Genomic DNA, 27347 nt, shown 5'->3' with positions numbered 1-27347 from the left:
GTGTAAAAGAGAAACCACATGCCGCTCACAAAGTGACACTATTGGTCAATATTAACAAAAAAATAGTCTAACCTCCCGCCACAAGACGCCCGATCAAGCGTGGGTAGATTTTTCGCTCTACATAAAGTGTGGTAAACCCCACTTCAAATTCCCAGACCCCCCATTCTTGCTTGTAAAGAACTGAGTTATTTAGAAAAGCTCTTTTTTTTCTTACCCAATCATGGGTCATCATCAGTTATCCTGTTCACCAATGGGAATTTCTAAATAGGTGTTTGATGAGCATTCCTCTACCGATCCCAGATTTTTTGTTGCTGCTGTGAAGGTCATGTTAATTATTATTTACGAAAAAACAGTTTTTTTATCATTAAATATCATGCTTTCCTATTGTATACAATAAAACTAGGGATGAACCTTCATTCGTTTTCTGAACCGCTTTATCGTCACTGGGGTCGTGGGGGTGCTAGAGCCTATCCCAGCTGACTTCAGGCCAGAGGTGGGGGTCACGATAAGGACAACCATTCACTCTCACCCTCATGTTATTGATAATCTATCATATTAATCAATCGGTGTACATCTAATTTTGCTAATCTCCCCGAATAACCCTGAACTGAAATTACACTCTGAGTGTGGCCTACCTGTATCTAGTCTGTGACCGCACTTCAACCAGGAAAATGCTTTGGAATGTTGGAGGGAGCCACCGTAGTCCCTAAAGACCTCAGGATTTACTGGCCAAACACAGAAATGTTGGAGCCAAGACTTTATCTCCCATCATCAGAACGTCTAAAATCAAAATAAATTGATTTAACCTCTTGTTCAGCAATTTACAATACTAGTAGTTAGATGCTGGGGAAATATCTATCATGCACCAAAGAGATCTTTCATAACAAAATACATATTGCTTCAGCCCTGTTGAGGACAAGCGCTATATAAAATGAATGGATGAATATTGCTTCAGATTTTGTGAGGTGGCAGGACGATATATCTGAAATTTCCGATTTTCCTATTGTACGCGAATGTCTCGTTTGTTTTGACGTCGGCTCGTTGACCAATGGAAACGTACAATGGATTCTCCACTGATGACGCATGTAGGAAATACATGGGGACTGAAACTCATTTCGCTGAACCGATTACTACAAGTCAAATTACACAAAAACAACATTACATTTTAGGAATAATGGAGACACGGTGTCTCGTTTCAATATGTGTTTTACTTGGCGTTGTCGTCAGATGGGGAGTTTCATTCAATTCTTATTCCGGTAGGTACACATGGTGCTACTTCCATCAATGATCAATAATTTTACCAATAGTACAAGTCATTATTCTTGTTTCTATTTGCTAATACCACCTTTGTTAGAAATAAAACTGTCTTTAAAATAAATACATATTTTACTTGTTTTACCTGTGTTTTCCCCATTCATTAAACGTAAATATTTTCTCCAGGAGCTGGAAAAGCACCTTTATTTGGTGACTATGAAGCACAGCGTCACTGGCAAGAAATAACTTACAATCTTCCAGTGCATGAATGGTGAGTATTTGACGTCCTGCAAAAACTTTTAATAGGGCTTGATTGTATATACAAAGTTGTACATTATTTGCAGACATAAAGTACGTTTTTGTCATGGGAACTCATTACTAGTGTTAAAATCCTAGACAAAAATGACATTGCTCTATTTTTGGGTGTTTGTGCTTTATATTGCAATCTTAGAAAAATATATTTCACCAGATGACTTTAATATCTCTGTTTTGGAAGACTTTAGTTGATTCACTACAACACTGTATTCATATAATACAATTTAATCCAGGTTAAGGGGTAGTGGTGGGGAATATGGCAAATATATATTTACAGATAAAATCACAATCTTGGTTTTATTCGATTTTTTTTGGTTGGATTGTTTATTTTAGCGTTTCCCAACCTCAACATGATATGATCTGCTGTGCCGAAGGAAATTATCTCCCAAGAAGTCATGCATTCTAATATTCTGAGAAAAGTTGCAATCCCACCAAATTTAAGTCATGCTGTTATGAAAAAAACATGTAATATTAGATTAGAGCAAGATTAAAATTTTAATTTTCAAAATAACATTTTAATATTGTGAAATGGAAGTCTTTTTATTTCTTATGTTCACGTTAATGAACCAGAAAGGGGAAGGGCAGTCCGAGACATCACTATCAAAGGGCGGCAACTTGAAGCATACAATTGCGGCACACGTTTGAAGTGTCCAAGATCATTCTATCACTAAACGAGCAGCTGTCACTGCTTATTTATGTCAGGTAAGGCAGCCTTAAGAAGTTGTTCTTGGCAGACAGACAGCCGAAAAAACTCAATAAAAGACCATTTATGTCTGGTGACCAGTGGCTTCTAATAGCAAAAGTATTGCTCATCCTTGGTGTGAGTATTGCGCATGCAGACATTGCAAAGATGTGGTTCTAACAAGACATTGTTCAGGCCGACTAGGTATTCACTTCTTTTCCCCCATCCCACAGGTACTTTAATACCAGCGACAATGACTTGAATTATTGGGGTCTCGACTATCCTCCTCTAAGTGCCTACCACAGCCTAATTTGTGCCCAAATGTAAGTAACCACACTGTGATGAAACACACACTTCATATATCGTCAAAACCTGCAATAACTAAATCCTGATTGCGATTCAGCATTCAATAAAATTTGTGGTGGTTTTGACTGAACCCTGACCGACTATGCAACTTCAAGTAAAGTACTCATTTTACTTTTCAGTGCTCACATGATAAGGCCTAAATGGGTGCAGCTTCACGAGTCCAGAGGTTATGAAAGTGCAACACACAAGTTATTTATGAGAACAACAGGTACAGCAATTGGATTGGATTGGATAACTGTATTCATCCCGTATTTGGGAAATTTCGTTGTCACAGTAGCAAGAGGGTAGGATTGCAGATATAGGAAAGGCATTTATATATATACATATACACATACAACATACATATAAATACATATAAAATGCTTTGTTTCAATCTCTGTTGCAGTGCTTGTTGCGGATTTCTTCATATACATCCCTGCCATAGTATTATTTTGTTTATGGCTGAATGATGGGACTATTAAAAGAAAGGTGAGATATGTTAGTCATAAAAGTATTAGATACGTTTCTGTACAATACACCCATCACAGATGAAGTGTGTGTTGGTTGTCTAGTGTTTTTCTGAATCTAGTGGTTCATTACGGATTATGAGTATAAATAAACATGCAATTGATTTAGATATTTCCCCCCACAGATTTGCACTCTGCTTTGCTTTCTAATATATCCAGGCCTAATTCTCATTGACTATGGACATTTCCAGTATCCTTTCTTTGTGTAATTCTATTTTTTATTAATTTTAGTATTTAATCCTTGACAGATACAGTGAAATGGAATGTTCACATTCATCATTTGCCTACAACATTAGACAATAATGTACTACTTTTAATTTTGTGCATTTAGTCATCAAATTTCTATGCAGCTCTTCTTAGTGGGGTATTGGACAATTATTGTATTTGGTTAAGAGTCACACTTTACAAAAACAATCCAAGTTGCAAAACATTGAATGTAATCAAACATCCCTCAAAACGTTAATACACTTCCTGTATCCATTATTTCTATTTATTTATTTTTGTCGCGGTCGAGTTGCTTTCCCATTGGCTGTCTCCCAGCACCTTACTGGCCTCCCATTCACTTAGAAGGAAGCTGCGTCTCCATGATGCCTTGAAGATGAAGGTTCTTTCTAGCCAATGGGAGGCAAGCGAGGTGTTGGGAGATGAGAGATCTAGAGAGGAAAGCATCTTTGGCACCACAATTGAAAATACGGATATAGGAAGTGTATTTATGTTTTGAGGATGTCTGATTTTGCTTGGTGTATCGCATCTTGGAACAAAATATATTCCTGAATATTTTGTCTAGTAAAGCTTTCTTGAGTAAAGTTACCACAGTTCCAACTGAAATTTAACTGAACAAAAACATTTTGATATTGTTGTGTCACATAAAATATGTTTACTTCTTCATAACACTCATGCCAATATTGACCTTAACAGTTCAAGGTACAATGCAGTGAGCCTAGGCTTTACCCTTTGGGCTGTTGTGGCTCTGGGACTAGGCTGGGATGGACTGGGCTCCATGGCCTTCTCACTTGCCCTCAATTACAAACAGATGGAGTTGTACCATGCTCTGCCCTTTTTCTGCTACCTCTTGGGAAAGTGTTTACAAATGGGCCTTTTGAAAGGAGGGTGAGTGTCTGAGATGATGCCTATTAGACTTTCTCTAAGGTTGTATACCATGTTCTTTTTGCGCTTCTCTCTCCTTTGAAGACATTCATTAAGTCAATTCTTATTTTGCCAGCACTTTGACCTCTTTGATACTTGGAAATAAAGCACAGTTCACTTGAATGGCACATATTGACTGTGGTAATGAGCTTGGCTGCAGTTACTTGTGTCTATTTATCTAGTAACAATGTTCCAAGGACATTTAAAGCAAATGGAGAGACGGATTAGAAGGGTTGGTGGGAAGATATGTCCAGATGACACTCTAGCTTTGCCCAAACTCTTCAGCTATGCCTGTGTGTGCAGCAGCTTTCCAGCTACAGCTGACAAAATCACAGCGGTGTCTGACCTATGCTGAAGACTTTCAGACAATGCAAAACTTTCACTGCATTCCAGAAAAGAGAGGTCATATCACTTCACCAAGGACATGCCGAACATATTAATTTGTAAATCTGTGTAACTGCTAAAAGATATTATTTTTTTGACAGAGCCCTTTTTTCCATGTTCCTAATTATTGTTTTTTTTATCATTTAAATATAGGTTGTTGTTGCTGAAAGTTGCTGCTACAGTGTTGGTGACGTTTGCTCTCTGCTGGTTGCCCTTCTTGTCTGACCCCGCTCAGACCTTACAGGTGCTCAGGAGAATCTTTCCAGTGGCTCGAGGCCTGTTTGAGGTATAGTAGTTTATTTAAAAGAGGGAAAGAAAATGTGAGCAATCTAATCTTAGTATCAGGAAGAAAAGTGTGCACTTGACAGGGAATTGTAGCTTCTAACTGAAATTCCTTATTCAAAGAAATGAAAAGACGAATAATTGTTCTGATAAATTGGCTCAGGGATTAGTCATGTTCAGACATTTTCAGGGAATGTCATTCCATTTCCAAGAAATTTAAGTCCTAATTTCATGGATTTTGATGAAAATGTAGCAATATGTGTTCTTTGTTAAGTTCAATCACAACTTCTTGCCTTTCAAGCTTTTCCACCCTCTTAGCATGGCAAACATTGTTAAATCCTTCAGTGTCAATCAGAAAGAGATAAGATGAATCAAACCTTGAAAAGGTCACAAGATCTGTTACGGTCTGTCCATGGGAAACTTAAACCGGGAACAAATAGTGAAGGAAGACAAATGATTCAGACTTAATCATTTTAATGTTAATAACATGGCTACATTGTCACATTATTTGCAAATGCCAGGCCAGTTCTCTATCTTGAACATGGTATTAAGGACTTTGAATCGATGTGATCCATTGCAGTTAGCAAATTTGAAAGACCAAAGTCTAAAGTTTTGTCAGAAATGTCATATAACACACTTCACATCTTTGTCTTTCACCCAATGAGAGGCATCACAATATTAAGGTATAGGGTTATTAGAATTTTATGTTGAGTAATATTTCGACATTATATGGCTCTTCTTGATTACAATACGTTGAGAGGGTAGAATTGCTATTAATGATAAGTGGCAAATGATGCGCCACCATATTTAGAGGATTTAATGTTCTTCTGTCACCTGAGGAGTTACTTCCTTGAATCGATTCAACATAACTGGGGAACTAAACTTCAAATCAAATAAGAAAATCAAACCTCACGGGAAGGACATGGTGAAATCAGTCTCTAAGGACATGGGCTTAACAAATGCAGATGATTCGACAATGACTGACAAACACAGGGTTTAAATAGACAGACATTAGTTGACGAGACAATCAGAAACACCCAGGTCACACAAAAGGCACCAAGCAGGAGATTCACCAGGGACAGGGAGACAACAGGTGATCTCAACGGGAAATCACATGCACAGGTCACACAGGGGAAAAACATAACAAAACCAATCTTTAACAATAACCAACCTTCAATCTGGATTGCTACTGACACTTAGCATGATATCTTTAATGAAAGCACAAGTCTTTATGACATTGCTTGCCACTGTCTTGGACAACTGTACTTGTTGAATTGTGAGTGTGTAGGGAAACCATTTTATAAGGAAAAACAATGAAAGTAAAGAGCACTGACTGGTGCTAGTGGCGACTACTGAGTATGAGCAGTTGTAAGTTTACCCACTAAACGACATTCTGCTGTCTCAGGTTGCCCTCTGCGCACAAAAATGGCACCAAATGCTTCTCCCTGTGAAATTCCAACATAGCTTATAGGTGACAGTACGATTGCCCCATTTAAAACTGCCCTACCGCCAACAACCCCCACCCTGTCATTCATGTGTTGCCTTTAGGTAGCATTTTAGAACATTCCCATGGTGGTTATTTGGAGTGGGACGACAAGAAAAAAACAGACTGAGCTTCAGTTGAGACTGCCTAACATTGGACAGCCCAATGCTGACAGGGCTATCACGAGGGTCCACACAGCTGTGCCATGAACAGCTGTAGTATGGTAGGGAGACAGAAACAGGCCAAAAATAGGATTTCTAGTCATTGCCCGAGACCAGAGAAGTGAAGAAACTGATCTATTCACATGGTCTCAGTGTGACATTATTCTATATACTGGCAGCTAAATTAGTTCAATTATATTTTTCAAACCACTATCATCATACCCCAAGCGTAACAAAAATTCATTTGAATGCATGTAATGACATTTAGCCAGTGTAATTTATCCTTACATACATACATACATATATATATGCACATATACATACACATGTGTATGTTTACCATATTTCTTTAATGCAAGATTTCAGTGCATATTGTGTATCATGAGGATGAGTTACCCTGTCGTTGCTTCTCATTTAACCAAGTGTGTATGTGGACAGGATAAAGTGGCCAACGCATGGTGCAGCTTGAACACTGTGATAAAGATTCGATCTGTGCTGTCCACTGACTTCCAACTCTACCTAAGGTAATCACCCCTTCTGTTTAAAACAATTAATCTTCAGTTCTTTATGCTCTTTTCATTTCTTTTATGCCAGTTTTTTCCTCCCTTTCCCTAATTTATTTTGTTCTATTTTATACTTTCTTTTGGTTAGTCCTCTGTGTGATGGATTGGGAAAACAGAGCTTGCCCAAGGGTATGAATACTGTGACCTAGTACTAAGAACGTCTTGTGAGAACTTTCTGAACATGTCTGAAGATTTTTTTTAGAAATGTGGCAACAAAAGTGTTGGTTGCCCTGGTAAATATTGAGACTTGAATCATATACTAATGAATAGAGCTCATATAACCTGAACAATATATCTCTTATTTTGGAAGTGTCAAAATTGAAAACTAATTCCTTGTCATTCATGAACACAGGAGGGTTTTGGTTTTGCTTTTTTAACAAAAGCTGAGACCCTGTAAATCAGTGAGAGGAAACGCTTGATGTAACAGTTGTGCCATGGATGAATGTGCTTAAATAACCTACCACTCTAAATAGAGCAGTCCCATGTTCTCAGCACAAGCATGTTTTTGCCAGGCTGGTAAGCCCTGGGATTAAGTTGGACCTCTTTGACTGTAGTGAATTTCAAACAAATAAAAAACACTTCTGTCTTTTGGCACTATCGGTTTGCTAAATGGTTCTTTGTTGGTGTCTTGTGTATATTGAATTAATCAGCGGTGAAACTGTATCCATGTCCCTCTGGAATGTAAAACACTACCCTTACAAATAACACTTGTGGTGTGCATAGTGAATGTACTGCATTATTTATGTTACACCATGTGTGTGTGTGTTACAATGTTATTGTTTAACGCAACTCTCTATTTGACACACAATTCATTGTGCAAACACAATGTTGCTTTGATGACTTAAACCTGCTGACCACCCTCTCAACACATACTAACACCTAATCCCTCTCTTCTGTTGTTTCCCCCCTTAGAAGGTGACAATTGAAGGGTTAAACTAATGTCCCCTGAGAGGGTACAGTGTTTGTTTTTTCTACATAGCAAGAGCATTCAATACACTAGAGGATCTCAAAGTAGTGTGATGACAGATCTTCTAATGTTTGCATTTGATGAATTCAAGTTTTGGCACAGAACTACTTGTGTGAAGTTTTCATCTTCTCCCTGTATTTCCATGTGTTTTCTCCAATTCATCGGCTTCCTTCGGGTATCCAAAAATACGTGTTTTAGGTTATACAACACCAAATTGTCCTTAGGTTTGGATTCGAGCATAAATGTTGTCTTGACTATCAGTGAAACCATTAAAAAAGGTGACCCTGCCTGCTATGTTCAGATCGTATGTCCTAGTGCAGGGGTGGCCAAGTCCGCAAGCTCTTCAGCAAGCTGCCCAGGCTCTCGAGCCTGGGCAGCTTGCTGATGAGTCGATCATTTGATTCAGGTGTGGTAGAGGAGGGCGATATGGTAAACAGACTGGATAGGGGCTCTCGAGGACTGGACTTAGCCACCCCTGTCCTAAGGCATGAATCAAATTTTAGATATCTGATATCTTAGCTTGGTTTTTCAGACCACTCTTGTGTACATAATGATTCTAAAGGGACACCAAAACTTAGATCAATCAGACTTCACACGCGGGGAGCTAAACTAGTTAATTGAATTGAATGCTTTTATTGTCATTATACAAGTATAACGACATTTAAAGCCTCACTATGAAGTTCCCTTCTACATTACAAAAACATGCATGGTTGGCTGGTTGAGCACTCTAAATTCCCCCTAGGTTTGAGTGTGTGCATGAATGGTTGTCCGTCTTCTCGCGCCCTGCGTTTGGCTGGTCACCTATTCAGGGTGTCCCCCAACCCGTGCACGAATTCCGCTGGAATAAGCTCCAGCACCCCCCATGACCTTTGTGAGTATAAGCAGTTCATCAAATGAATGAATGTATGAATGCATTGTGTTCTCTTAGCTTAGATAAACCTTCTATTTCTATTCTACCCAACGTTTGGTTCTTTATATAACAAGGTATAGTTAACCCTTCAGAATGTGTTTTGTTTCTTTTTTTTCCCAGTTTGGCCTTCACTATCTTGGCAGTTCTACCATCCTGCATTAGAGTTTTGACAAAACCTACATTCTGGCAGTTCAAACTGGCTTTGGTGAGTGACTAAACATACTAAAGCATATATTGTCGTAGCATAATGCGTATGTGTCTTTTTAATTGTTTTTGTCATTGAATGAGTTGAATGTTCTTGTATCAATAGTTCTACAATATATAGAATAACAAAAATGTATTTCTTTTTTAGGTAAACTCATCTCTGGGTTTTTTTCTCTTTTCATATCAAGTCCATGAGAAGTCAATCCTCTTAGCTTCTTTGTAAGTACTGCAGATATATATCATATATCACTTTGTTAAAACAAAAAAATACCACTTGTAGCAAGCTGCAGAGTAATAATATTTTTAACTTTGTTTGCTAAATGACCACGTTCAAGTAAGCTTGTCAATACCACAAGCACTATATAAAGGTAGAAGGTGAAGCCTGATTTATGTTCAAGAGCAGGGGATTTGGTTTCTAGATCTGGTTTCATGTATTATCTAAATTATGGTAGATTGATGCTTTATTAACTATTGAGTTAGAGTTACCACCTGTTCACTTAAATCAATCAGTAATGCATGTCCAGAGATTAGTAAAGAATGGATGGCTAGATCAATTATTGGACTGTAACAGGATCACCAATGAGCACTGGCTGTAATAATAAGATCATGGACTGGAGGAACTGCCCCCTTTAGCACATAAGTATATTCGAGTCAGATGGCAACAATTGCTTAAGCACCTTATTTTAGAGGCGATCCTTTCGACTTCTCGGCCAATAATATAAGGAGGATAACGAAACGTAACCATAAGGTGCAGGCCCCCCAAACAGTTTGTGCAACCCAAACAGATTGTGTACTTACAATAGGACCCCATCACTTTTACAAAGGGAGCATACCAATTGTTACAATGAGTGCGAGAGGGCAGCGGTCACTTTCCATCAGATAGGTCTCCATCTGTGTAGCTCTTAATGAAGTCTTCCATATTATTTAATGCCTTCTACGATCCATGGAATTTCCATATCAGAGATATTCTTGCTGAAATAGAAAACTGACTCACCAGAAAGGCTGTTAATCGAGGTAGCCGGGCCATATTGACACACGTTTTTAGATCTGCCTGCAAAATCTTGGCAAAAATCCAGACCCAAGAGTTTCTGCCCATAATTCAGAGATACAGCACTATATTGTTCACATCTTGAGCCCATGTTTTCAGCATTTATCTTCAAACATATATCATGTATTTGGAAGCTAATCATCAAAATCAGTTTGCAGGCTCTTAAAAAATGAGGCAGAATCCTATCGTACTTTTTTTAGGGACAAGGATATTAACAAAAATGAATAGGGTGCAAAATGCTGTCCTAGCAGCATTCTGGACCCTTCTGTAACAGAGCAATGCTGAAATTTGAATAATATGTGCTCTGAGAGTAGTGTTAAAGCATTATATTGAATTACTGAATAATTATTATCTGGTGTTGCGAATATGTTTATAATTCGAGTAACATAAAATTATATTGGTATCTGTAATCATAATTATATCTACGTTGTTTTATACACAATAGGTGAAATTTTAGTACTTAACTATCATGGTAAATCTGCTCTGATGAGTGATCAATGAATCTTGTATCATCATGCAATTAGCAGCAACATTACAAAGACGTGCTTTGTTCTAAGCATACATTTGGTGCTGACCGAACACAGCCACCAATCCCCTCTACTGTATAGTGTGTTTAACAGCGATGACAACCCACTTATCTGTTTCTTATTTTAGGCCCATCTGTCTCTTCCTGAATGACCTTCCAATAATATCTGTTTGGTTTCTGCAAGCTTCTACGTTCAGGTAGGTTAAATGTGTACTTCAAACTTTATGACAAAATTAATTAGGTAAAGTAGTCTTCTCTTTGTATTATTGGTACCGCATTTTCCATAGTATATTTTAAAAGACAATTTTCTCAAAAGCCAGCAGTGCACTTTATAATGCCTTATATACGGATCAATATTGGTTAATCATTGTAAATTCCCCTTAGCACAGCTCCATCTACTTGATGTATAACACAACTCTAACCACTAACATAGCCTAGCATAACATACTCCCTACTACTACCGATAAAACCTCTACTACTACTACTACTACTACTATCTTTCTTTAAAAAATTGCGACATGTTTTCTAATTTTAAAGGGTTTAGTTCAGGCATGTCCAAAGTCCGGCCCGCGGGCCAAATAAGGCCCGAGGACAAATTTTGACCGGCCCACGGCCTCTATCATGAAATCAATAATACACGGCCCGCCAGCACTGTTGACCACAGTATAAAATAAATGTGTACAAAAAGCTATTTTTCACTTCACCAGAAGATGGCAGTAGCCCTGTGGCCGCACTCTGGCCGCCGTGACCCTTGCGTCATTGTTTCAGCCCAGCCCATTTCTAACATGTAAACAAAAAAAGGAAAGTTGACCGGGAGGGCCGCCGCATCCAGGAGAAGTGGAAATTTGAGTATTTTTTCACTGAAATACGAAACAACTGTGTCTGCCTAATTTGCCAAGAGACTGTGGCTGTTTTCAAGGAATTCAACATTAAGAGGCACTACCAGACGAAACATGCTAGCTACGACAAGCTAACTGGGAACGAACGCGGTGAAAAAGTGAAGCAACTGGAAGCTGTTTTAACGGCACAGCAAAGCTTTTTCACAAGAGCCCGTGAGTCAAATGAAAATGCCACAAAGGCAAGCTACGAAGTGGCAACGCTAATTGCAAAGCACTGCAAACCTTTCAGTGACGGTGAATTTATTAAAGACTGTGTAATGAAAATGGTTGAGAAAATTTGTCCCGCGAAGAAGCAAGAGTTTGCCAATATTTGCCTGGCTCGTAATACTGTGGCACGGAGAATTGAAGACGTTTCATTAGATATTAAGAGACAGTTAGAGGCAAAAGGAACTGAGTTTGACTTTTTCTCGTTAGCGTGCAAAGAAGACCTGGACTACATACTGCAGTAAAGATCCCAGTATCACCCTTCACATTAGTGCAGGCAAGATATTTGTTAAGTCCTCTGAGTTGAATAAATTCTTAAATCTCAGTTCATTATTTTTTTTGTGATGGTCAAAATCACAGTTTGAATATGCAGTGATCATTGTTTTGTTTTCAGCACTGTTCCTACAGTGAGCATATAATAGTGAATAATATGTGATGTTTCACATAAACTTAGATATCCTTGATAGTTTTCTTATTTTTTGTGGTTTGTGATTTCGGTAAAAACCTAAATGTAAAAAAAATGTAAAAGTATGCCATTTGTAATTAAAAAAAATCCCAAAAAGTTAATTTGCATTTAATGTTAATGGTTCAAAGAATGTCAGGCTAAAAGTCGGCCCGCACACATTTTCACCTTACCAAATCTGGCCCTCTTTGCAAAAAGTTTGGACACCCCTGGTTTAGTTGGTAGGTGTGCAAGGACCATGGAACAAATTAGAGAATTTACATATGAAGTACTGCTCTTACTTTGGAAATTTTCAAGTTACGAAAAAAGTTCTGGAACCAATTAATTTTCTAAGTAGAGGTATGACTACGTTTGTATTTGTGTATGCCCTTATATATATTTATATATATGTCCTCTGCATTTAACCAAACACGGTATTAGGGACTGCAAGTGTTAGTGACACATTGGATCACAAGACGATTTATGTAGCACTTGCAGAGAGGTTCAGGGTTTCAGTGACTAACTCGAGGGTGGGTGTGTAACAGTGTATGTTCCTCATTGCGCCTTTATCTTTTTCTCGCCAAGATTGTTTGGCAGGTGTCGTTTTTAACCGCTTGGCCCATGCTACCTCCAAAACAAAATTATAACCATTGAGTCAAGTCACCGCATGTTTTAAATGTAAATATTTCTCAGAAGAACAGTATCTATAAATAATCGACTGATGTCATTCTTTGCAAAAGTTGTTCATTGCCTTGGTACTAAGTCATCAGTCCACATAAATCTATCGTTTCATTTTCATACATGGTTTAACTGTTATTCTTACCAGCTTTTATTGTCTCTAATCTGTTAACTATCAAATGGCAAATGCCATAGCAATAGTCTTTAAAATGTCAGTGACTTGGTCGGGTTAAGGTGAGGACTGCTTTTGGAAAGACAAGCAGCGTTTCAGGTGCTTCCTCAACTTTCACCAGCTGTTGTTAAATTCTTCCGGCAGCTCTAATTGTTGTGTGTGTGGTTTAGTATAAGGCTACATGGGGATTACCCTACATAGTCAGAATGCCTGTTCTCTAAGTGCACATTGTATAGGGACAGGAGGTCATTCTCTAGTTTCTCAGTACAGTCTAACATGGACATAATGTGCATCCTTTCCAGGCTCTGTTATCTAAAAAATACATCTTTTGTTTACTTAATTGACTGAATGAATGCTTGAGCTGAACAGGGAGAGGACAGAATGTAACCAGTCTGTTTAAATTAATTATCTGTATCTAAAATGTTTAGCTGTTGAATGAGCTTAACAGAAAGAAATATAATGAGGGTCTTATTGAGAGTTGGCGAGGTTTTTGTTAGGTCGGGCGTTGTGCATTTTAGGATGAGTCAACTGTTGTTCTTGACAGTGGTTCTTTGCTAAACTAAGATAAGCTTTGTATAGATGTCAACGTTATCTGTCTCAGGGAGAAAATTCTGTTGCAGGACCACTCAGATAAATGCTTGACATCTTGGTGAAAATGCATGATGTATACACATTTTCAGTGCTGTTTATCAAGTTTCTGGTTGAAAGGAACTATCCAAAAAAGTCAATGTAAAAACACTTTTTTTCTGCCATCATGTTCACCTGTGCAGCATGCTGCCTCTGTTTCTGAAGGACGGTCTTCTGGTGCCATATGTTGTGACTTCGCTAGCCTTCGTCTTCTTCAGCACCTACTTGCTGTCAGCACTGGAGCACTGTTCAGAAGAAGAGCTTGGACTGGTATTTTACCACAAGCTCTTGTTCTTTCTCCCCAAAATGGACCTGGCTTTAATTTTAAGATGGAAGGTTAGTATCGTCTGTTGTTGCAATAATAGGAGAATGTTCACAATAATGAAATAGAATCCAGGCACCCTTACAGTTGATACAGTGTATGGAGTGGAAAGTGGTGAATAAGCATGGTCACCTTTTAGTTTGACAGCATATAGAAAGAATGTAATGCAATTAGAGGGACATTGGAATACCAGCAATATAAAGCAAGCAAAGAGCAATCATGGAACAGTAAGAGGCAAAGTCATATTTTGTGGAGACATTTTATCTTTAATCTCAACATTTTGTTCTGATACACACAACATTTTTCACTTTCATCACTTTGGGGTAATGTCTTCACTGTTTATGTTCCTAAATATACTTGTTCAACCTTTGAAAAAATATGGTCAATCTCAGAAATAGATATTCAACAACAAAAGACACCTATCAGCCAAAGGCTTGAAAATGGCATTAATTGAAGATACTTTCTTTTAAAGTGTGTATCAATTCCAGGTGTATTTTAAGTAATTAATGCTGACCTCTGAATCAATTGTCATATTTTGCTATAAATGTTTCCTTTGAAAACAAGTATGAAGACATGGCACCATTGTATTATCAGTGAGTTTTGTAAATGCGCTGTATCATACCATCCTCACACCACTATTAGCCTATGTAACATAAAAATTAGAATGCATGTAATACACAATTATACATTCTCACCATGGCGTTTTTGGTAAATATCCCATCACAGAGAAGCCTTGTACAGCTAATGCTTTTATTAATTGCATCCTAACAAAACAAAATATTGTACGTTTATGAAAAAAGATTGTATCTCTGTGAAATGGGCTCTTTGGGGAATGAAAAAATGGTTAATTTAAATTTCGCCAGTGTCTTGAGTGACTGCAAAACCAGGCTCATAGCAAAACGGGCACTGGTAGGTAGGGTGTCAGAGATTAAGAGAAGGTGTCTTTTTATAGCATGTGTCATTAACACACGTTTGCCTAAATATATTTATTTACACAAGCAGCATAAATAGCGAGCAATGGTGATAGTGATAGGGTTTCATGGGTTTGGGCTGGTGGGTTGGTCGTGGGCACGAGGTGTTTCCTCGATCGTACTCACTGATTTATCTTGGGGTCATAAAGCCTAAATAGACATAGAAGTGATCTCACTCCTGCCATCAGCTGTTTGCATCTCTAGTGGTAAATTAAATTAGTGCTTGGTTGGATAAATCATAGTCACATTACAACAGTTAGTTTTTAGCTCGAGGTGCCAGGTCTTTTTTTGGGGTGCAGAGGTGGTGGTGGTGGTGGTGGTGGTGGGTTTGGGGACACTGGAAATACTTTATTCATGGATACATGATCAGATAAAACTGTGTGATGATTAAATACCATTATTATTCTCAGAGAATATACAGAGGGATATTCGGCGATACTTCCAATCACAAACAAAGATCTCTTCTTTATTTCTAAAGAAAAGACTATTACACAGGAGCTCCTCAGTTCATGATGATTCCAACATATCAAGGTTAGCAACAGTGCACAATGTAGGAGCACATCATTACGCAGCACACAAAAAAGCTATATATCGCTCAACTACGACAAAACTAAACCCTATTTAGGTGATAGAAAATGGCACTTTCTGATTACATCATGGCAATAAGAATAAGATACGATTGTGAACTAAGGAGTCCCAGTATTACTATTATACAACTGTTATTTTGGCATCAGGGTTCAATGCAAGGTCAATATTTACATCAATTTGTCCACAAAGAAAATATGCCAGAACATCTTTGTGGCATTTATTTTAGCTAGGAGTGTCAACACATTTGGTTCAGGGGTCACTTTAATAACTATTAATTTCAGTTCTAGTGTTTTGTACAGTAGTACCTCGAGATACGAGCTTAATTCGTTCTGAGGTCGTATGTCGATATTCTCATAACTCGAACGAATGTTTCCCATTGAAATGAACTAAAAACAAATTAATTAGTTCCAACCTTTCTGAAAAAACACCAAAAACAGTATGAGCCGGTAAGACTTTTTGCACCGGTGAATCGTAATAACATAAGAAAACTTTAATTGAACTTGGATTACGATGCAGACACACTCAAAAATCAGTTTAATCTAACCTTACACTAAACTTAATTCTAATTTTGTTTTACATTTTTATACCTTGACAAAGGGTTTGCTGTTTGCCCCGCCTCCACCCTGACTTTCACTATTGATGGGCTGTTTGCTTTTGTATTCCCTACCAAAATATTCAGAAAATGATGAACAAAAATGTCCCCACAATAGGATAACGCACGACCACTTGCCAATGAGAAGTAATATATACTCCTCGTACTTGTTTTCATTTTGGATAATGATTGCGAATTTTAATAGGGTACAAATTTAATATTTCTCAGCAGCCCAATCTATGTAAGTCTATAACAAATGTTTTTATATTGTTTACAACTCACCAATGACAATCCATCTTTTTCTTTTGCCTTCCAGTTCTACCTCAGCATCTTTGCAATGGCCTCTTTGAGCATCGCAACCGTTACTCTTTCCCCTCCACCACATTTGCCGGACTTATTTCCTGTGCTAGTGTCTACATTTTCTTTTGTTCATTTCTTAGGGACATTTATCTACTTTAACATCCTCCAGTTCACTGAATTACCAAATAAAAAGAGAAACAAGAAGAACAAAAAAATCTAGGAAACACTGGAGATTGATATTATATTGACTGACAAAATCCAGCGCTGCACAAAAGGTATGTCTTCACTTCCAAAAGATCATTTTTACCCACTGCTTAATGTATAACAAATGGAAATGACTTACTTAAAGAGCATCAATGTTGAATATCAACAATGATCTGCAGAATTGCATTGCTGAAAAAAATGGGTCTTTCTAATAGTTTCCTCTTCTAGTAAATAAGGCAAAGAAAATATTCAAATGCTTCACAGAATGATGCTGCATACTACATGCCACAGCTACAATGGGGAGAAAACATTGACCATTACATTCCTGGTATGATAAAGAATTGTGCAGATGTACCTAATGGTGTGGCCTTTATACTATGTTACTGTATCGCATGGGCTGCAACATAATGTACGTATACCCCTTTTTTCTCATTCATTCAGTCATTTTCTCCTGAATTGGTGGCCAGCCAATCGTAGGGATAACCCCTCTCCTCTAATAAAATGTTAATATTAAAGGGGACATGCATTCCTCACACAATTTAAAACCGCTTCCAAGTGTAATTACACGTTTTTGTCATCTTCTGTATGTACTCCAAAGGGTAAATTGAGGATACTTTTAAAATATAAAGGTATTTTTGCAATTATAAAATGTCTTTGTTTTCAGCTCAATGGCAACTCTGGCTTTTGGTTAAAATGAATTTTAATGTGGAGGTAGTTATGTTTTCCCCACTGTTTCATAATGCTGTTGTTAGAGAGTGGGGATTTCCAAAATGGCTTGCTCAGAAATTGGCAGGATTTAAAACATTTAGTTGTTTTTAATTTCACATATAATGTTTTCCAGTAAATGCGCTTTCCATGTCTAAAAAGGAAGACTTCAAAAATAATAGTTTTACTCTTAAAATATAAAAAAATATTAAAATCAAAGAGGCGCGTGGTGTTGATTTGCTTTGCAATTTTTTCCTCACATTTTGATTCATTACATTACAAGTGCAAAAATTAATGGGCCTTCATCTCTCATCTTATTTTCTGATGGGTCCTGTTCCTGCAAAACACAGGTAGAAAAGATGGATAGCTAAGGTAATTCTAAAAATTATTATTTTATTCATTTTCTGAACCGCTTATCCTCACAAGGATCACAGCCTGTCCCAGCTGACTTTGGGCACCAGGCAGAATGGCAGGGGCACAATGAAACAAACAACCAATGGCGCCCTCACTCATACCAAGGGGCAATTTAGAGTGTACAACCAGCCTACCTTGCATGTTTTGGGATATGGGAGGAAACTGGAGTATCCAGAGAAAACCCATGCAACCCATGGGAGAACATGCAATCTCTACAGTCTACACAATGAGGGACCGCCTGTGATAAAACCCACAACCCCAGAACTATGAGGCCAATGTGCTAAACACCGGGCCGCCCGTTCCAAAAATTAATTAACCTAATATATAGGATATTAAATTGAATTTCATGTTTGTTCTTTTTTGAATGAATTGGTACTGAGCCTCTTGTTTTATTATTTTTTCCAACACATCACCCAAGTTATGTTGTACAAAAGTATTTTAATCAGAAAACGGGCGTCATGTTTATAACCTTATTAAATTATACAATTCTGAGCAGCACATAAACCAAATTTATTTTGCCAGACCACGACTGACGGGAATACACAGAGCCAATAATTAAACACGAATGACCTCTCCAAAGTTTTTTTTATCAGCAATATTAAACATTTATTTCACGTTCTTGATACCACAATGTAACACCATGACATAACACCTGCACATTTCACACAAAACCAGCAGCACGACAGGCCCTTAAAATAGATGATGGAAGGTGACATCCGGGCATAATGCTATAAACTTGAAATACCACACAAAAAGGTACATGCAATTCCACTCTCCAATCTTTCTCTGAGTTAATGACATGGGCATAAAAAAACCCATTACAACTATAAATGTTAGCAGGTCAGTGAGAGGTGTAGAGCATCTGAGGCCTGAAGCCAGTGGCCAATAATGGGTCCTCATGGGAGCTCAAGATGAGATATTTTTTTTTGCTTTGAAATTTTAGGGACAAAGTTGTATCAATTTAATAACTGTTGTGTATATACTTGTTTTGAAACGGACTGGCTTAGATTTATGTACTTACCAAAATTCATTTTTTTCCTGATGTAATACATTTCTGAAAAGAAAGGAAAAGTGTCCTTTTAAGCCCCATCACATGGGAAGTAGTACTTTCCTGATTACGATAGACTGCATTTTGCTGAACCACAAACCATAGTCCTTTTCTTTGTAAAATAAACCAATAAAAACTTGCAAAAAAAGGTTTTAATAGCGTTTTGCGGTTGGCAGAAAACTACAGTTGTTACCGAGTGACGTCCTCGCGTATGTCCTCTTTCATTTAGATTATCACTGGAACAGCCACCGTTTTAGTTGTTTTTTTCGTTCATGCATTTTCTGCTGATGAATATGTTACCGAGGCGATTTATTGCTCAATTTCATTAGTTATGGGTCGCCATGAGTTTTAATTGTTTATTTCAGAATACTTTTTGTCAGGATTCTCTAATTCAATGGTTATGTGAAAATCTGTGAAAGTGGGCTTTTAAATGGCTAACACCTTACCCTTACATAAATCTGTTGTTATCTTGCGCGCTACCACCCAATGCAAAGCCCCTGTCTTGTCTCACCTGAGAATGACTTGCCGACACACCCTGGGTGGTGCCACCTTTTCACCCCACAGCAGCTGCTGTTGACTCCACCCCACGCACATCCCTCCAAAAGTCTGGGGTGGAAATAGTTTTGGTATTAAATGGGAGCTAAAATCTGCAAGTGTATTTTATTTCATTTTACTTAATTTCACTTAATTGACCTTAAAAATATTTTCTTCTGAAATGTACTTTTTAAATTTAATTTTTATCACGTTAATCTTCATGATAATCAAGTGTTAATAACCCAGTGGAGTGCTGTCAGGGCCTTCTGCCAATCACTTCTGGAGGCTCTGCTGCATTAAACAAGTGTTGATAAGATTTTACCAATGAGATTTCGAGTTAGCAACACCACAATGCCTTCTCGCAGGCATAGGGATACGACATCGCTTTCACCAACTATGATTGGCTAGGGATAATATTGTACGGTCCCTGAGAAGTATTAGGCCATTATTAAATCCTGAGTGAATTGTGGATAATCACATTTTTTAAAAGATGAGTCTTGGTAATGTGTATAAATGATGTGGTAGATTATAAAATAGATACTGGCAGTGTGTAGTCAAAACATTACCCCCCTCAGTTTTATTGATATAATCCACAAAAATGAAAATACTGTACATATTCTTGACATCCTTCCAGTATTGACAATCTGACTTGAGTGCAACTAAAGGGTTTTCAGCTAAATAGGTTACCTGATAAAGGTGATCAAAATAAAATACATAATTAACTCATTTACCGCAATTGACGGTGACAGATCCACGACAATCAATTTTACTGGGATGGCTACCAGGAAGGATCAATACTTTATTTGAGAACATGGAAAATTGAGTAATGCCCAATCACATGATAGGATCCTCCAAAAGAGTAATGTTTTTCACATTGAAGAAGTCCTTGGTCAAGCAAGCTTTGTGAACTGCAGCATTGTGCTGTTGAAAAGCCCAGCTGTTACCACACAGGCAGACCCTCTGTCATGAGGGATGCCCAGTGCAATATCTGTAATTAACCAGCCAGTGCTTGTCTACTCTCCACCACCTGAAGCACCATTGTTCTAACTGTTTTTGTATTGAGTTCTGGTGGCCTTTGCATATTGCAGCACAGCCTAAAACCTCAGTGAGCTCCAAATCTGCAAAATGCATATATTAGTATTTTCTTCTAAACTGCATTTAAAATTTTGATCAGGTATATGCAATGATTGATAACTTATCAATATAGATCAGGAGTGGGCAAACTATTCCACAAAAAGCCGCCGTGGGTTTCATTCAAACCCATAAAGAGGACATCTTTTCACCAATCTGGTATCCTACAAGTGCAATCAGTGGATAGCAGTCAGGTGCTTCTTGTTTTCTGCAGAAATTTCATTGGTTAAAGTGTGTGCTGAAATGGTTGCAACAAAAACCTGCATCCACAGCGGCCCTCGAGGACCGGTTTGCCCACCCCTGATATAGACTAAAATGTATAATCAAACAAATTTGCAAGACAGAGTATCATTAATTGAGTTCTCACGTTGAATGTAAGACAGCAAATTATTTTGTGACTGTGTTGCTTCAACATTGGGTCTTCAACTGTGAATATCAAAACAAAACAAAAAATAATGTTATCTAAATAACAAATAATGTCACCCATTGCTTTGAACCCGCCTCAGAAGTCATTTAGGATTACAAGCAGATACATTGAGTACTTCCTGTACATTCCTCACTGAAACATTGGCTGATCGAAGATCAAGGAAGTGTTCACAAGGAACTCATGTTGCTGACCCTCATAGGAACCGACACTGTCACTCACACTTTGCAAGTCCACTGGAAAACCATACGACACTTTGAAGGGGGCTGAATTAAAACATTAGTTATGTTAGCTAGCTTTGTCCTTCATGTGGCCTCTAAGGGCGATAAAGTGAGAGTTACACGATCTACCTTAGGCAGAAATAGGAAATGTTGCTGTGAACAGCAGCTGTTGCTTGGGTCGACTCGTGCGCCGTGAGGCCTCGGACTTCCCAGGCGCCGCCAAATAAAGAGACTACTGTGTCGTAAGACCTCCGAACTGTCCCCATCTCCTCCCCCATACCCCAAACCTGATCCTGATGCAGACACTTTTACTTATCAAATGTGTTAAACTACAGGGGTGGACAGAATTGCAATGGCTTTACCCGCAAATAAGACGACACTTTCTGATGGAAAAAAACATTATTTGCACAAAGCCGCTGGATTGGGGTTCTTGTGTGCAATCAAAATTTGTCAGTTGCCTGGCAGAAGATAGACACGGCAAATGATTCGCCGCTATCCGTTGCGGACGCTTCTTGGGAAAACGAATGACGGCATGCAAGACATTTCAGCCTTGCTGCTGACAGTGCACGCTCGGCATCCATCTCCAGTTTTACGTTGGCGGGTTCATAGACAGCGCTTTACAAGAGTTGGAGAGCAATTCCATTAGCTGTCAGCGGCCAGATTGCTCGCAAAACAAAAACCTGGGGAATATGGGAGAAGAAAACATGATTGTAACCCCTCTGGCATCCAGTCATATTCCACGCTCCACGCTGTCAAGATGGAATGTTTGCCAAATATAAAGCCAACCTGAGAACCATTTTTAATATGCCACAGGAACTTTGCTCTTACTGTGTGCAGAGATTAAGTAGATTATTGTACGTTAGTCGATGAGAGACTTTAGGAATTTATATGTGCTATATCTTTTGCTGTGGTACCTAAACGGAGATTAAGAAACCTTCAATTAACAAGCAAACAAACAAAAAAGCCTTTGTGTATTCTTCATATCATGTTCATACTGTTGACCTATTGAAAACCTGCTTATCCTTGAGAAATCCTCTTACAACGTGAAGTTGAAGTTTTGTCCGTTTCTCTGTCCTTGCGATGGCTGGCCACCGATTCCCCGTCTGGTACCCCTAGTTAGCTAGGATAGGCTTCAGCACCTCTCGCGACCCTTGTGAGGATAAGCGGTTCGGAAAATGATTGAATAAAATCAGTTTAAATTTGAAGAAGACTTGAGACTATTAATACTGTTAATAATGTTAATGGTGGCTGTACTTGAATAGCGAGCAGGATGTTGTTTTCCATTCAAATGTGAGCGTTATTCTTATTATGAAGGCAATTTTACCAATACCATAACCTTCTGGTATGCCTTATGTTGTGACTGTTCTGTAGATTTTGCACCTTTGGTTGAAAACAAATGACATTCACTTAAATCAGAAATCCTGGCTGAAAAGATTGCACAGTATGCAATCCAGGGTGTCGATCGAAGTAGGTTGTATATTGGACCAAAACAGCCCAATATACAACTCCCCTCTTTAATTACAGCAGCGTGTTCAATCAGAAAGCATAAAACTCCCAGTGGACAGGTGGCATGTGTCCATGAGGCCTCGAAGGATTGATGTGCCCGCGACCCGGCGCTTTCTGGGCTGGCGGGCCGCCATACGGGAAAAAGTGATGGGATTTTATGACATCTTAAGGAGTTCTCTTTTCAATACAGCCCATTACTGCTATCATACAAATCTTTCCCTCTGTGGCCCATCTAAAGCCTGATCAATTTTTACACTGCTGAGCCATCCCCTTTCCCCCCCCATGTTTTTTCCATACTAAAAATTAATTGTATACAGGAAAAATGTCAATAACCATACATTACCATCACGTGCTTATTTCACATTTAATTATGACTAAAAGCTTCAGAGAATATTTAATTTGTTTCTGTAGAAGCAGAACTGTTTAAATGTTATTTATTTTTATGTACCAACGAAAATATATTGTGATGTACGGCATTGATTCAGAACATAACCATGTCTCCATACGGGCAGGAGGCGCTGAATTTATGAATCCTTTGCACAACTCCTTTAATTGAATTTTCTAAATCTCACAACACACAAATAATCAATAGCTGCTGCTGTGTGGAACTTGCCTCAGAATTATTAGGCCTGTGCTTTTTCAATTTTGTAGTCATCAGCAGATACAGGCATGGTGGTTATTTGTAATGCAGGAACAATACCCGGAGGATTTATGCCTGCTCAAACCCTGATTGTTCACTGAAAGTGACTTTTTTTAGAATGCTTGCTGAGACTTTTGTTAATGTCAAAGAATGTCTGTAAGCACTTCTAACACTATGTCCCTGTGGATTTTTCTAAAGAGGTATAAATATTTTCATGGATTTGGCTGCCACGCCAGCGTGAGTTGCATCTCATGAAAATATACCCTGAAGTTGAGCACTTTTTCATTTTCACATTCTGACTGGAATTGCTTTCAGCAACCTGACTCTAAATTTGCCTCATCAAATGCTAAGTAACACAAAAGGCTGAATGGTGAGAAATGGAAATGGCCAATGCAAGACATGTACCTAAATAAAAGTACTTGGCCGAATCCAAATGTAGGAAAACTGAGGCTGAAAACCAAAACCAATTATTGGAACCCTTAAATGTCTAATAAAAAGCATTTTTTCTTATTTTCATATAAACTCATGCACTATGTAATAATCTCATTTTTTTTTAAAAAGCATATTTATATCAGAATTCTCAGTATTCAACGCATAGCTTTCACTGGATTCAACCAATAATCCAATTTAAACAAGCATTTTTCTCTCGTGGCTTTTGTTTAATGATACAATCAATATCAGCTCATCGCATTTCAGGATTTGACGGACTGAGGCCAAACCTCTCTAACAACTTTGAATTATAGTTTACTTAAAATGAATGTCTCGAAACTCAGCCCGTCGGAGCCCACTGCGATCAACTTTCACATTGTGACGTCTGTTGTTTTAAGGAGGTTCATGCAAGACAGATAATTTCACAGATTCACCATGTGACAAAAAATGTGACATTCCTAGGGTGTGGATTCACAATGCATCATGTATGTTCTGCTCTCTTACTGGAACGAATGAACATAATTTCTAACAACCTTGTCGGAAAACAAGCTTGCCATCTGACAATCAGCCCTATTCACTTTCCACTATTCACCATTGTAAGATCGGATCACAAGAATCGCTTTGCTGCAGGCATAATATGTGCCTAAAATAATCAAATTAATTCTTTCCCCCAGGAAATCTACACACTGACGTGTTGGTGTAACCATAGAAAAATGTTGTTTTTCTCCAAAGGTCGTAGAAAACATGATTGTCTTACTCAAACAAGCATCCATTGATGTTACTGATGGTACTAAATGGCAAAGAAGATACAGCAAGGACAAATCAAATAGACAAGTAGTAGAAAGGGGAAATCCTTGGGAAATTTAATGCCCTTGTGACACCATTTGTGTTCATGCTGATCTGAAATTGAGTGTTTCTGTGGAGCATTTTGATTTGTCAATGATCAGGTTTAAAAATCATGGTCACTGATATGGGTCACTTATTGGTTCCAGGGTTGAACTCTTAGCTCAGGCCTTCTTGTGTGGGGTTTGTTTGTTCCTTCCATTCATGTGTGTGAATTACTTTTTTTCTAGCCATGTCATGCTCAATGATGATGCCAACCTTTTCAATATTCACTTCTGGATAATACAAAAAGAAACACTTTTAAAAACAATAGTGAAATAAGATTTTTTCCAAATGACCTTTAATTATGTGGTGCATCAAGGATGCACTGATCCACAGTTTTTCACTTTTGATCCAATCTTGATACCTTAATATGAATATCTTTAAATACTGATATTCGTCCGGCAGATAAGTGGTTAGTGCCTCGGCTTCGCAGTTCTGCGGTCCTGGGTTTAAATCCAGGTTGGTCCTCCTGTATGGAATTTGCATGTTCTCCCCCTATGTGGGTTTTTATCTTGATACTCTGGTTTCCTCCCACATTCCAAAAAATGGTTGGACACTAAATTGTCAATAGGTATGATGGTAAGCGTGAGTGGTTGTCATCTCCTAGTGCCCTGCAATTTGCTGGCCACCAATTCAGGGTATCCCCCAGCCTTGTGAGCTGGCATAGACTACCGGGGGGGGGGGGGGTTTACAATTTCTGTGATTGCAGTGCTTAATTTCTTAATTGGACAGTCCGCCACCTGACTTTTGCCTTGATTGCATGCTTTCAATTTTAGCTTGCATGTACCTGTAAATTAAACAAAATCTCATGAAAGGAAAGAAAGATTTGGACACTATGCTCTTTTTTTTCTCGCCCTACTGCTACCACAGCAAACCAAAGTAATCCCATAGTTCCAGCTGGGATCTGCTTGCAGTCAAACACGAGGGAATTCTGTGAACTGCTAGTTCTTAAGAGGTCGTCAAGTTTGCGGCTGAGCAATGCAAAACAAACACCACTTACAATTTATTGTTAGTTATTTTCTGAATTGGTGGTCAGCCCATCGCAGGGCACAAGGAGACAAACAACCATTCACGCTCACACTCATACCTTAGGGCAATTTAAAGCGTCCTATCAGCCTACCATACATATCTATGGAATGTGGGAGGAAACCAGAGTACCTGGAGAAAACCCACACAGACCCAGGGAGAACATGCAAACTCTACACACGTGGATCGACCTGGATTTGATTCCAGGTTCTCCACTGTGAGGCCGGCATGCTAACCACTCTCCACCGGCCGTCCTCAATGGTTACTCCAATTCAAAATGTTTTTTTTTACACATGTTTAGGAGAAAAGGTGTTTTTCTAAATGGTAGTTTTACAATTTTGTCCACTTAAACATTGTTATTTCAGAATTACTTTAGCCAAAATTCTTGCTTTTGTAAAAGACTATTCTGGGTGTCGAAATAACAAACACAATTACATGGAGTAGAAAGAATAATCATGAATGTTCAACATACATAAACCAAAAACATTTACATTGTGTATAATTAAGAATGAAAAAATAAGGGCCAGACTTTAAAATTTGATCAATGACTGATTAATTCATTATCACAATTTTGACTATTTGCATTTTTATGATTAATGCCCTAAATTGTTTCCAACAGCATTGTGTTCTATAAATACTGCATTGACAGCTCTTTGTGTCTCTTCAATTCATTTTTCAGGTTTGTAAATGCAGACATGATCATGTTCATTGCTGCCCTCTGATGGTTGAAAAATACTTGAGAAATGAAAAAAAACAACAATGGAAAATGAAGGGAAAGAACAATACACAGTTGCAAAATACCTGGCCCGCACACATCTTCCTCTTTGCCTTTGTGAAAGGAAAAGCCATGTCAGAGGTGAGTATTTATTATGTAATAAAGCCATCATCCCTCCATCTGGGAGCTAATGATTTATAAAGGCCCTCATAATGAGATGAGACATTTCCGCCAATTCGCAAGATTTAAGGCCGAACAAAGGTTTTGTCTTACGAATATTTCCTCTAGCTATTTCTTGGTCCTGATGAATGCATCCAGCGATTATGCCAATTCAGACCTGAGAATTCAATCTTGACAAAGAAAAAAGGAAATGAGCATGAAAATGACCTCACCCATTTTTGCTTTGTTTAACACTAGATTGACTTGTTTTAAAAAAAATGAAGTTAAACTATTTCACAATTTTTTTTTACAAACTGTGCCCCATACAAGCCAAATCACAAACAACAGACACATGCAAAACTAACTCTTTAATATACTCTGTAATATATCGGACTAAATTAGAAACCTTTTTAATGGTTTTACCAAGGTAGTATCCTGGAAGTCAATTTGCCCTCACTTGTTTTAAAATCCAATTATTGAACAATCATCAGTTTCACATTTTCAAATAATTGTAATGACAATTTTGGACTATGCCAACTAGTGCCTCACTAAAACTAAAACTGTACTACGGTGGTTGTAGGGGCCCTAGTTTGACAAGCAAGCAAGCATTATAAATCTACAGTAAACTTTGCTCATGAAACATATTCTTGACCCCACTATGAAATTAAAAACTAATGCTCATCTTGATGGATGTGCCAGACACCAAATGTCTGC

The 27347-nt window shown here is 38.1% G+C and overlaps 1 protein-coding gene across 3 annotated transcripts; it reads left to right on the top strand.

Moving 5' to 3' along the window:
* Positions 1 to 1084: 1084 nt before the first annotated feature.
* On the top strand, positions 1085 to 26571 carry alg6 (ALG6 alpha-1,3-glucosyltransferase). 3 transcript variants are annotated; one of them, XR_013326254.1, is made up of 15 exons: positions 1085 to 1256; positions 1441 to 1525; positions 2485 to 2574; positions 2737 to 2825; positions 3003 to 3085; positions 3249 to 3313; positions 4048 to 4233; positions 4807 to 4939; positions 7018 to 7103; positions 9140 to 9224; positions 9372 to 9442; positions 10926 to 10994; positions 13963 to 14155; positions 16609 to 16867; positions 26439 to 26571. XR_013326254.1 is itself a non-coding variant. In XM_077716515.1 (14 exons), the coding sequence occupies exons 1-14, from the start codon at positions 1097 to 1099 to the stop codon at positions 16810 to 16812; spliced, it is 1599 nt and encodes a 532-aa protein (XP_077572641.1). In that variant the 5' UTR covers positions 1085 to 1096; the 3' UTR covers positions 16813 to 20485. The 3 variants fall into 3 exon arrangements, 1 of the variants encoding a protein (XP_077572641.1); XR_013326253.1 differs by lacking the exon at positions 26439 to 26571 and adding an exon at positions 17061 to 20485; XM_077716515.1 differs by lacking the exon at positions 26439 to 26571 and having other exon boundaries at positions 16609 to 20485.
* Positions 26572 to 27347: the final 776 nt, after the last annotated feature.

The sequence above is a fragment of the Stigmatopora nigra genome, chromosome 5, assembly GCF_051989575.1.
Source record: "Stigmatopora nigra isolate UIUO_SnigA chromosome 5, RoL_Snig_1.1, whole genome shotgun sequence".
Taxonomy (NCBI): domain Eukaryota; kingdom Metazoa; phylum Chordata; class Actinopteri; order Syngnathiformes; family Syngnathidae; genus Stigmatopora; species Stigmatopora nigra.
Note: the sequence above shows the minus strand (reverse complement) of the source record. Positions and strands in the feature narration are given on the sequence as shown.